This window comes from Sciurus vulgaris, assembly GCF_902686455.1.
Source record: "Sciurus vulgaris genome assembly, chromosome: X".
NCBI classification, from domain to species: domain Eukaryota; kingdom Metazoa; phylum Chordata; class Mammalia; order Rodentia; family Sciuridae; genus Sciurus; species Sciurus vulgaris.
Window position 1 is genome coordinate 86,150,244 of NC_136471.1, and position 12,565 is coordinate 86,162,808.

At 40.7% G+C, this 12,565-nt stretch overlaps 2 protein-coding genes and 1 long non-coding RNA gene across 7 annotated transcripts in view; 2 read left to right on the forward strand and 1 right to left on the reverse strand.

Moving 5' to 3' along the window:
• Nucleotides 1-12,565, reverse strand: part of LOC306651493 — a 543,249-nt gene that overhangs the window by 178,800 nt on the left and 351,884 nt on the right. The gene's annotated exons all lie outside the window — the stretch shown is intronic.
• Nucleotides 1-12,565, forward strand: part of ARHGEF9 (Cdc42 guanine nucleotide exchange factor 9) — a 267,373-nt gene that overhangs the window by 126,860 nt on the left and 127,948 nt on the right. The window contains exon 1 of one of the 5 annotated variants that reach the window (XM_079124089.1): nucleotides 3,938-4,077. The exons of 2 other annotated variants lie outside the window; for them this stretch is intronic. Coding sequence is in view for 2 of the 3 variants with exons in the window: in XM_079124087.1 (XP_078980213.1) it covers nucleotides 4,080-4,088 (9 nt within the window). In the remaining variant the exon portion in view is untranslated. Of the gene's footprint in view, nucleotides 1-3,937; nucleotides 4,089-12,565 lie in introns of those variants that run through there. 2 more of the 5 variants (XM_079124087.1, XM_079124088.1) reach the window with 2 other exon arrangements.
• LOC306651492 (uncharacterized protein) lies at nucleotides 3,130-3,794 on the forward strand. The gene has a single exon (XM_079124147.1). It carries the CDS (start codon nucleotides 3,608-3,610, stop codon nucleotides 3,785-3,787), a length of 180 nt encoding a protein of 59 aa, XP_078980273.1. The 5' UTR covers nucleotides 3,130-3,607; the 3' UTR covers nucleotides 3,788-3,794.

The following is a 12,565-nucleotide window of genomic DNA, read 5'->3' on the forward strand; positions in this document are numbered from 1 at the left end:
CATTACTTACTATAACCAGTACATTTTACATGACAACTTAATAAATTTAACTGACCAAAAGCTTCATGAAACAATATTTACTGTAAATATATGAACATTTCATATGCAATGAATCATAAAAACACTTTGTGTAACTGCCTCTTACAGTTAGAATATTTTTAAAGTTAACAAGGTTATAGCATTGACCAATATTTCATTTTTATGGCTGAATAATATTCCATTGTATTGGATAGACCACATTGGGTTATCCACCATTCATCAGTTGACAGAATTTTTTTCTGTGATACAGAGGCTCATACCCAGGGTTTACTTTACCACTGAGCTACATCCCTAGCCTTTTTATGTACTATTAGTTTGAGACAGGATCTTGCTAAGTTGCCCAGGCTGGCTTCAAACTTGCAATCCTCCTGGCTCAACCTCCTGAGTTGCTGGGATTACAGGTGTGTGCCACCACATGCAGTAGTTATGGGCATTTGAATTGTTTCCATATTTTGGATACTATGAATGATATTACTATGTACATTCATGTGTCAGTTTTTGCATGTGCACATTTTCACTTCTCATAAGTACATACCTAGGAGTAGAATTATTTGGGTCAAATGGTAACTCTGTTTAATTTTGGAGGAATCATTAGAATGTTTTCCAAAGTAGTTCCAACATTTTACATTTCTACTAGCTGTATTTTGAGGGTTTCAATTTCTCACAACCTCTGTGACACTCGTTATTATCTGGCTTTTTGATTATATCCATTCATTTGATGGAGCTTCTAGATCATACTGTAGATATATAGAATACACAGAGGACAGAGGAAAAAACTATTTTAAACTGCAGTATAGGGATATAGATTCTAAAATCTATACTGTAAAATCTACATTCTAGTGGATATCTAGTGTAGATATCTCATTACAAACAATGCTGTAGTGAATATCCTGTATTTGTGTTTCCAGTATTTGATTTGAGTTTCCCTGATGGCCAACCAGGTTGAATATCATTTACATGCTTAATTCACCATGTCTTTGTATAATGTCTACCTAGATCCTTTGACAATTTTTAAATTGGGTTATATTTCTTTTTATGTATTTTAGGAGCTCTCCATATATTTTAGATGGATAATTCTTATTAGATATATTATTTGTAAATATTTCCTCCTATTCTTTGAGTTCAACTTTCACGCTCATGACAGTGCCCTTTGAAACATAAAAGTTTTTAATTTTAATGAAGTCCAAATTATCTGTTTTTTTCTTTGGTCGCTCTGGCGTTCATGTCATTTCTAAGAATTCAAATGGTAAGTCACAACAGTTTACTCCTATTCCCCCTATTTTGTCAAAGTTATCCATATTATCATTGTCATTTCTATATAATTAATAGTAATTCCTTCATATCACCAAATATTTGGTTTGTGTTATGTCTAGATTTTTATTAATTTCACAGATGTATGTGTGTCTGTATACAAGTTCCATACCAGTCAATCTTTTCGTTTTCTTGCTGTTTATGTGTAAAGAACTGGAACACTGGTCTTGGAGATGTTATAGTATGTGTTTTTATAATTTGAATCCCTGCATTACAGTTTAAAAGTTTGTTTTTTTTTTTTTTTTTTCTGTCCTCTATTCCATACTTTGATAGTTGAATCTCAACACTTGATCTGATTCAGGGGTTTTTGTTTTTTGTTTTTTTTTTGGCAAGAATCATTCACAAGTGGTGCTATGAAACTTGTTAAGTGGGGACTTATTTAGAGTCTATTCTATCTCATAGGACCAGGGGCCATTTTGTTTATGACCTCCATCCATTCAGAATTTCCAATAATCCAGTTAAGATGGATTAGTGTTTTAGCCTCAAAGATTTCTGGAGAATACAAAGCAATTCTCATTCCTCTTGTAGTACTTAATTTGTCCTATCTCTGGCTGAACAGTTTCTTACCCATCTTCACCATTATCTATTTGTCCACTCATGGATATAGTATGTAAGAGCAAGGAAATCTCTGAGAGATCTTCTGTATGAGGTAATCCATAACTCTGAAGGCCCAGGAAACTGCAGAAATTGTGTATTTTTTTTGAGGTGAGGGTTCTGAGGTTTCATTGAATTCTCAGATAAGATATGAGTCTTCATGTGACAGAAGGGAGTTGGAGGCCCAGATACTGGAAAGGAGTTGTCTGAAAGTTATACAGCAAGCTTGAGGTAGGGCTTGAAGTAAATATGAAACCTCCAGTCTCCAGTTCAGGACGTTTCCCTCCTAGGATGAACACTAGATCACTGAATGGGGAAGTTATTGCAAGTAGATTGTGCATTATTTAAAAATTATACCTGGCAAATATTTAACCCTGAGCTGGCTTCCCTTTTGGATACTTAGCATGCTTGAAGAATGCAAGTGAACTGTCATAGTGTGAAGAAACTATAATTAGGAAAGGACCTCTGTCGGGGCCAGGGCATCTCTATACAAGAGAAAACCAAATAGAATTGAATTTTTAATAATTTATTGTATGTCCACGGTTCTGTCTATAGCACTGGACTGTCAGATTCTTATAGCTAATTATAAGTTGCCTGTATATACTTTTGGCAGTGGCCAAATGCACCTTTGCTTTCTCCTAGGCCCAGGTTCCAAAGTGGTTGCCAAGGTATTTGCCTCCCCTCTACCTACCTATCCCAATTTCTCGTTCCTTTTCCCTCCTCTTCATACTTTACCTTGCCATTTTCCAGCCCTTCTCTTTCTTCATCATAGTCCCTATTTCTTCTTCCTTCTTCCCACCTTCCCTTCTTTCTGTGGTCATCTTCTTCCTCCCTGCCCAAGTTCGCTTCCCTTCATCCCCTTTGGCCTGCTCCCTCCCTTCTTCCCAGTCTCCTCTTTACCTCTCTACCTCCCCCTCAACCCACCCCCAACAAGCTCCCCACCCCCACGCTAAAACAGGCTGCCAGTGACTCCTGTTTGTTGGAATGGAGCAAGCCAGCTCAGGGAGTCTTGGGACCTCCAATTGGCTGCCACAGCTAGCATGCCAGCTCAAGTCCCGCCTCCGAGTAGCGTACGCGCTGCAGCAGCATCTTCTATTGGCGGGTGGTCCTGTCAGTGGCTCTGGCTGCGCCTCACGCAGGCGCCCGCAGTCTCTTGGTGAATAAAAAGGCAGCCTACGGGCTGAAGTGGGGGTGGGGAGAGGAGAGGAAGAGGGCCTGCGAGCACGGGCTTGAAAGAGTGGCTGGCAGCCCGGAGCCCCGCGAAGAGAGCGAGCGAGGAAGGAAGCGACCTTAGGAAAGCAAAGGAACTAGAGAGAATAGGAGAGACTGAGACTGACCGCTAGCCAGACAGGCGGACTGACGCACGCCCAGACAGACTCAGCAGGCGCTGGAGAACCTCTGATAGGTTCCTCCCGCCTTTCCCTTTGAAAACCAGGATTTTGCTTTTTCCTTGGCGCCCGAGAGAGAATGCTGGACTCTTCCGTCTTCAGCGCAAGCTAAGATTTCTCAGCTAGGGAAGGAAGATCAGCCCAATCCTGAGAGGGGGAAACAAGCGCCCCTGTCCCCATCCCCCTCCCCTACCCCCCCGACCAAACTCGGGCGCCAAACCCAGCCCTTCCCTAACCATCCGACTTCCTCCTCTCCTTTCTAGCATGGTGGCTGTATGGACAGTCTGACAGAACAGAGACTGACATCTCCCAATCTGCCGGCCCCCCATCTGGAACACTACAGTGTTCTGCATTGCACCATGACCCTGGATGTGCAAACTGTAGTCGTTTTTGCCGTGATTGTAGTCCTCCTGCTTGTCAATGTCATACTCATGTTTTTCCTGGGAACGCGCTGAATGGAGTCCAGCCACCTGAGCTGTCGCGAACTCTCGCTTTGATTTCATCCCGAGAGCCACCGAGAAAGAGAGAGAGAGAGAGAGAGAGAGAGAGAGAGAGAGAGAGAGAGAGAGAGAGGGAGAGAGAGAGAGAGAGAGAGAGAGGGAGAGAGAGAGGGAGGGAGAGAGAGAGAGAGAGAGAGAGGGAGAAAGAGAGACAGAGACAGAGACAGGGAAAGAGAGGGAGAGAAAGAGCAATTCTTATTCAGGGGGGAAACGTTTTGAGCTTCAACATGGCCTCGCTGTGATATGTATGACGTTGGTATATTATCTCTCCCTAAATCTTTTGTCATGTCTTGTCTTTTAAATATGCCTGTGAGTGTAGTTGCTTATTGCTTGAGTGAAATTTTTTGATAAAGAAATGTTTTCTATTTTAAGTGTGCATGCGTGTGTGTATTCTCCATCTATGTGACGTTCATGGAGCAAGCTCTGCATCCTTAACAGTGGCTTCGCTGTTTGTGGTGTCGTGTCAACTCATTTTCTTAAAAACTACCTTTAAACTCCATTAGGGAATTTAAGTCAAAATTTCTCTCTTGCCATTCGGGTGTGCGTTTGGGTTTGTTTGGGGTGGGGGTAGGGGGAAAGGGGTTTGTGGAAGAGCATGGTGAATTTTAGGATCTTGGGAATGGCAGTCTTGCACTGGATAATTAGAAGGGGAAAATTGATGCAAGAAATGGATTTAGTGAAAATGATTCTTTAATCTCTAATGAGAAGCAAGAATTTAGGAAGTGACGCTGTGGGGTTCCTTGAGCTGGCAGTTGGTGACTGTGTCCTTTGAATCTCAATTTGCTGTCCAGGGTTCACAGTTTCCAATTTGGAAAGAAGCCACCTTTAAAACATTTCTTAAAGCATTAAATATCAATTTCTTTGGAATCGTGGAATGGGACATAAAAGTGTTCTCTGATCTTTTGAATTGGCAAGAGAGGACTTCGACAAGACATGTTTGGGCTTCTTTCCCCAGAGATTGTACCCCTGGATTTGAGTTTGAAGATTTTTTCTGGTTCTCTTCCAAAAAAAACAAAAGCCAGCTTTTTACCTACATTGGGAATAATAGTATTGAATATGTCTCCTTTGGGGTAATTTGCAATAATGTTCTTTAACTACATTCTAAATAGAACTTGATAGCTCTGATGAAAAAGTGGTGGTGGTATTCTTTCTTGTTTGTTGCTTTAAGAACAGATGTCTAATTAATACATTACCATAACTGAATGTATGTAATGTGCTAAATTAAGAGTTTTTGAACCCCAAAATGAAGTCTAGATGAAATGGGATGAGAGCTTAGGAAACCTGAGCTGGAAGTTATATTTCAATTTGAGATATGTCTGCTTGTTTGTATCATATGATAATGGCAGTGGTTGCTATTATTATTTGTTATATTTCTGTTTATGCTAAGAAAGCTCTTGGAAAATCTAGGAAAATTTTGTCTGTGATGCCAGTGTACATATTACTTTTTTTTTCTCCCTTGTTGATGTAGTCAGGTCTTCCTCATTCCGTTGCTTACCTGACTTGAAATATTGCCATTTCTGGCACATATAGCAATGAATCAGGGTGCATACACATCCACACACATGCTCCCCCTACACCAATGTGGGTGGCTGCTCATGTATGATGTGCAATTCAGCTAGCATTATGCTGACAAGTTCCATGCCCTGTTGTTAATTTCTCTTTGAAACTGATTTTAAAGGGAGAGGGACTATGAAGGGGCCCTTCTAATTGTTCTGACTACAGGACCCAGAGAGTTATTTAATGGCGTCAGTCAAGGTTTTGAGCCACAAAGCACATTCTTATTGACTCGGTGTGGGTGAGAGACTGAGTTGTGGTTTTATTTATTTTTTTCTTATTTTGTACCATAGCATAAGCATGATCTGGGAGGTTTGCTGGCATTATTATTGATTACTCTTTGGTCCCTTTGTGCGGACCCCTTGTGTGAAACCAAGAACTTGTTTCTTTGCAAAGAGAATCTAGTGAGTTGTTTATTTTTGAATCTGTTAGCTTCAGAGATATTATTTAAAGTAAGTTTATGTTTTACCTAGGTACTTTGTTTTGAAACAGTGTTGGAGAATGGGGAAAAGGCTGGGCAGCTGCAGACTGGAATTTTCTTCATTCAGTGGCTATTTGACCTTGGGGATTTTTTTTTTTCCTTCCTCAGTGGATTTGGGATTCATTCTAATATTGGCATTTTGAAATGATTGGACTAGTTAACTTCCAAGTTCTTGCTTTCTATGATTTTGGGCACCCATAAGTACTTGAAGGCTGAGGGGGATGAACTGGAACGTCAAGTGAAAAGAAAATGATAAGTTAAATAAGAGATGATAAGAGGAGAGGCTGAATATGTGTACTGGTATCTGGAGAATAAATATTACCTAAGGAATTTTTGGCCTACCTGTGGGGTAAGGAAATGGGGACTGCAACACTGGAATTTTTTTGGACTTCCTTTTTTTCAGTAAGGGGAGAATGGGTCTCTAACACTAACTAGTCTTTGACTCTGGTTTATGACTAAGTAGTGTCATGAAATGCCTTCCCCTTTGAGTGCTTGACAGACCCTTGTTAGAAAGGCTTTTTGGAATGTATGTGTGTAGGGTGGTAGCAGTATGTTTGTGGGAGTGTTTGCACGCCTTTGTGTGGGTGCACACTCCTGAGTGTGGATGGAGGTGGTGGTGGTAGGAATGAGGAAAGACAGCATAGTTCTGAATGGCCTCCTTGTGCTGAGGTTTGTGAGGATTTAAATGGTGCTAGGATGGATGGGTGTCACCCATGCCAGTCTTCCTCCCACCACCTAAACCCCTCAGGCTATATGGGGTACCTTGAATGAGCCTTCCATCAGTAATTTAGCTATTGTAGTTCACACCTTTCAAATTCATTTTTCTCTAAGCAAATAAGGGGTCGGCCTAGCCAGATGGCAGGCCATCCTAGAGCAGCCAAACAGGAATTTGGGAAGTACAGAACAAAAGGTGGCAATGTGACTTTTTACTTGTGTGAATCCTAAAGGTTTGGCATTTCTCCTTCAGAAGTGTGAGGGCATGCAAAAAGAGAAAAGAGTGGGAGAATATGAGAAATCCAGTCCAGAGAATGGAACCCTATGCATTTGATGTGTCTTCATTTTTTCCTCCTCCTGACTTCTCTCTTAGTCTTTCCCATTTCCTCCCCTTTTCCTCCTTTTTCTCCCTTCCCTGACAACACCACCAATCCCCCTCCCCTAGAAGAGGATGAGAAGTAAGGAAGAGGAGTTTTCCTCTCTGAATTGACCTGTTTGTTCCCCATAAATGTCTTTTCTTTCCTTTCCCCCTCTCTGATTCTTTTGAGTACAGGATAAGCTTTTGCTACAGGAGGGGCAAAATCCCAGCTCAGGGATTTTGGTTCCAGCTCCCTATCAAAGAATTAAAGAAAATGCCCTCTACTGGTATCCTAGCAACCCCCATTCACACTGTGCCCTGAGCTTTGGAGCCCACCATTTAAAGGCCCAAGCCCCACAGTCTCTACATGGACTGCAGCCCAGAGAGGTTTGTAGAGGTGCTTTTAGGAAGGGAACACAGAAAGAACAAAATGCTCATTAACTGCAAATGCCTAGAAAACATGTTCACAGGCGGAATACAGAGCCTAGCCTTATCTAGTAATGGGGACTGTTAATTGGAAAACTTATGGGTTCAAGTCCCTCTATAGTTACTACTCCCTCCTTAAGATTAACTGATCATTTCACTACCTAGCTTTGGTGTAAGAAGTCTGAAGGTCCTGAAAAACTTTTTTTCCCTTCACCCTAACTTTTGACTTCAGCATGGAGAGAGCGAAGTGATAGCTCGATGGGAATAAACAGCACATTTTTCTACTGTTAAGAGTGCCTTGTCAGAACCTGCAACATCTGCTTGTGCAGTTTGCCCCAATTTTGTTTGTGGCTTGGGGAACGCTGACCAGCCCCCCTGTAGTGTGCATTTTGGAGGGGGTGTTCTTTCTGTGGTTCAGTTGTTTCTGACTGGGGAAGTTAGACATGCTGGGAAAGTCAGTTTGGTTTTGGAGCTGGTGAAGAGGACTTGGAGCCAGGCTTAGGAGCTGAGGGATCCCAAAAATCTTGTTGGGGAGGTGCTCTACTGTTCTGTAGTGAGGCCTAGATAGTGTGTACTTGACTGATCAGATGAGACACATTGGTAGTTGCGGGGATTGTAGTTAAGTATGTCCTCTTTAGTCTCAGCCTGTGATCTACCCAGTGCTTGCTCTTGGACAGGGATATGAGAATTATGCCTTTCTCTCAAAATAATGCCTGTCTAGAAGACCTCCTTCACAGAATCTCCAGCTAGCTCCAGTGGCTTTGTCCCAAGAAATGGGATGGAGGAGGTGAATCTCAGACTCGCTAGGCCTTATTTCTAAATCTGCAACTTGTTCTAGGTGAACTGAATCTCTGACTTCTAAGAATCTTTGATTAAAGCTTAGCTCTTCCAATATGTGCCCAGAACATCTTCTGTCCACAGGTGGATCTAGCTCTAGAGTATTTAGTTCATTGTGCTTTTCCTTGGTACCAAAGTACAAAATGGAAAAGGGCCTCAAGGAGAGAGCAGGCTTGGGAAACAGTCCAGTAATGGCTATATTAATAACCCTTTGTTAGTGCATGGGCCTAATAAAGTTTACAAAGTAGCTCACATCCTTTCTAATTTGACTATCTCATCATTCTTTTGAGGTGGTAGGGATGATTACTATTCCGTTTTACAGATGAGAAGGCTAAAAGTCAAGAGAGATTGGTGGGATGAGAGTGGGTGTTTGTTTCCAACAGAGAGGTGGGAGAGTCAGAGTTGATCATTCCCAGCTTGTGTGAAACTGAAAGGGTTTTGGGTAGGGAGGAAAATGTGTGAGAGTCATGCCTGAAGTCATACTAACTTCCTCAGCTTTACTTGCTTTCATTTTTAGTGCTTTTTAAAACCTTTCATTTGTATGGTGCTTTTGCACAGAATTCTTTAGTCTATGAAATGGTACCTTTTTGTCTTAGATGTATATCAAAAAGTTCCCATTAGTCGCACTTATGAAAAGTCACTCTTTGGGATCGTCAAGGTTAAAGCCAGTGTTGAATTGCTGAAGCCTAAAATACAGAATGTTTTGAAAGAACTGCAGTTTTAATGCAGTTTGCCTTCTTTTTGAAACACATATTTTTCTGTATTTCTTTAAAAATGTGCAGCCCAGAACTGATAATTCTACTCCAAGTGCCACCTGACTGGGATCAAGTACAAAGGGACTTTGATCTATCTGTGTAATGTCTAATGCAGCCTTCTACTGATTTTCAATCCTCACTGAACGTTTAGATCACTTGGGGAGTTTTTAAATACCTATGCCAGATCCCTACTCTGAGAGTTTCTGACTTAATTGGAATGGGCTAGGTCTCAGGCAGCTTTTTTTCTTAATCTAAAGTTTCCCAAGGTGATTCAAATATGCAGCCCAAGTTAAAAGACACTGCATTAGCCTTTGGAGTTTATAGTTTGAAATCCTTTCCTGTCTGGTTCAGTTCTCTATTCTCTTGTGCAGCTGGTCTTTTGAACTTTAGATTTTTGAACCATACTTGTTAATACACATTTTGTTTGTTTGGTCCATTATTCTAGATTTTTATGACTTTAAAGTTTTTTTCTCCATGCTGTGCAATAAATTAGCAGTTCCTTCTCACAGAGTATCAATTCAGCTCTATTTTGCTTGGTTTGTGATTGTTTTAGCTTTTTTTATTTTCTTCTTCACTTCACATATAAGATTGGCAGTCTCTTCCAGCATTCCATCATTTGAAAACTGAGTATCACTCAAGTTGTTGATTCAAATTAATGTTTAATATGATGAGTTTAATGTTCACTCTTCTGGACTCTCACCATAGCCCCCCTCTTGGAGTTGGAGCCTGTTGATTTTTGTTTGTATATCGTCAACCAATGCAGACTCCATAGGACTATGCTGTCACCTCTCCTACCAATGTGTTAGTGAGGATAACATCATATGGGATTTGTTGTGTGCTTATAGACATCATAATATGCTAGGTTCATAGGTATCATTTTTCAGAAAAAGGAGTTTAAGTTACTTAGCATCTTACTCCTGATAAATCAAGTAGCAGTCTCCAGAGCTCTCTATTTTCTTTCAGTGCCTACAAACCAGATCTTTCATAACTGGATCCAGTAACACAACTGTAGTTTATATGTATCACTTTCCTTTCCCCTCTTTGGAAAAGCAGAGCATCATGGATGTAGCTTTAAAACAGAATGTATTTTGTCCTCAAATAGTCCAGGAAATAGTACATGTTTTCTTTGTTGCTTGGCTGAATTGTTTTCATTAACCCAGTGGATTTATGCCCTGGCTACACATTGGAGTCAACTGGGGGGTTAACAAGACTAACAACATTTTGTAGAGAGATCTGATTGAGTTCTTCATGGTGGGGGCCCCCCCATCAGTATTTTTTCTCAAATCTCCCCGAGGTGATGAGAATGTTTAGCCAGAGGCAAAAGAGACTGCTATGGAATGGTTCAAGGGAAATATTAGCTCAGTCTGAATCTAGCTTATCACACATGGGCATAGGTAAGCTTTGCAGATGGTGAAATTTTATTCCAGGAGTTGTGGTAGCCTTGATGAGTTCTAAAGGTTTGTGTCCACTCTAAAAATAATTCAACCTAGGGAGTGGGTTTTCTGGTATTTGGATTTAAAATATAGTTTTCTTTCTGTATCTGCAGGTTCTGCTGCATGAACAAATATAAAATATTTGAGCAATATAATAACTGTTTGATAGCATTTATATTTTAATAGGTATTATAAATTATCTGAAGTATATGGGAGGTGGGGCTGGGGGTATATCTTAGTGGTCGAGTGTTTTCCTAGCATATGTGAGGTACTGGGTTCAACCCACAGGAGTAAAATAAAAATGAAAATTAAAAATAAAAAGAGTACACAGGAGGATGTACTTAGGTTTTATGCCAACACTACACCATTTTCCAAAAGGGTTTTGAACATATTTGGATTTTGGTATTCAAAAGGGTCCTGGAACCTATCCCTTGCAGATCCCCAACGACAGCTATAATCAGCTATAAGATCGTTTGAACCCTTCAAGAAAAAATATTCCTTCACATTTTTGTAATGATGAAAAGATTCTGCTGATTTGCTGGGTGACCTCAGATAAATTACTTCTCCCTTCTGAAATTTGTTTTCCCTCATCTACAAAATAAGGAGAGGTGAATTAGATACCTTCAAAGATTTCATCAGCTCTAATCCGTGCCCATTTTGGGACTAATATTAATGATCAAAATGATCATGGATATTATTCAAAACCAGTATGTAATCCAACAGTTCCTTTTAGCAGGTTTTGAGTCACAGGGTGGTTATGGGGGTAATAGATTTGCATTCTTAATTATATTGGGCTTAGGGTTCTTTTATAACAGGTGAAATATATGTTTTATTCTTTGAGCAAAAGCTGACTAGGAAGCAGGGAAGAGAGCCATATAGTGAATTGAGTACCAAGAGTATTCCAGTTTGGGATTTAATTTGTTAAAGGGATATGCCTTATGAATAATTGAAAATTGCCTCTTATAGTTATAGAATCAGTCTCATAGGTCTGAGAAAGCCTAGGAGATAAGAGACTTGCTGCTTTGACAGCCCAGTCACTTCCTGCAGTATTTTAAGCATTAATTCACTCAGTTAATCATAACACCACTATTAATAGTAATGAGCAAAATGTTTCCCAGTTATTTTGTTGACTCCTTCCTCAAACCTAAAACTAGTTTATGAAAGTGAGGCCAAGACATATTAAGTGACTTTCTCACAGTTACAAAGTAGGAAGTGATAGTGTCTGACGTAAAACCCAGGACCCTTGTCACCGTATCCTTCAGTGCTTCCAGTGTAGCCTGCATTTTGAATCCTGTAGTCAGGATGCAGTCATGACTCTTTGAGACTTAAAGGGGTTTCACTGACAGAACAGTACTTGGGGAAAAGCTTTGAAGAAAGGATCAAAGGGGGCAACCAGGAGGAAGAAGAAAGGTGAAAAGAAAGATGTCTGAATTCAGCACTTTCTTGCCCTTATTACTCTTCTGTGCTAGTTGCAGGCCCCTGACAGGGATTGGACATTTGCGCTTCAAGCATCAGGGTGAAGAGTTGATAGCACAGATGAAGGGAAAGTTGTTCTTGCATAGAATGATGGCTTATAGAAGGCAGACCTGCAGTAGAAGAAAAAGCACTGGAAAAGGCCTCAGGAGCCCTAGTATCAATCACTTGCTGTTAGAACTTGATGAAGACCCTTCCCACCTGGACCTCACTTTCAATGTCACTAAAATGAGGAGTGGTTTCAACAGAAGAACCATGTTCTTAAAAGAACTTTTAGCCAGAAACTTCTACATAAAACAGGAGAAAGCAGAGTGGGTCTGCTTGAAACAGGCCTAGGACAGAGGTCCCTGTCAGTGCAGATTTTAGTCATTAGGGAAGTTGAAGTTAGAGAGGGGAAGACTCTGCCCAGCTCAGCCAAACAGAGAAACAGGACATCAATGGTTGGGCTATAGGGTAGAGTTGAGTCATTCATTTAAGTGGCCCTGCTTCCCAGAGAATCACTTAGGGAAGAGATTAATGTACCTGCAAGGTCTGCAGCACCCTACCCACACTCCCCCTTTTTTTTAATGTAAGAAAACAAAACCACAGAAGAGAAAAGGGGTTCAAGGTTACAGTGATGGGTCTAGGATCCTGACTTCTCACATCATACCACTGCCCACTGTAATATTCTACCTTCCTTATAGTGTTCTGGTTCTGTGTTCT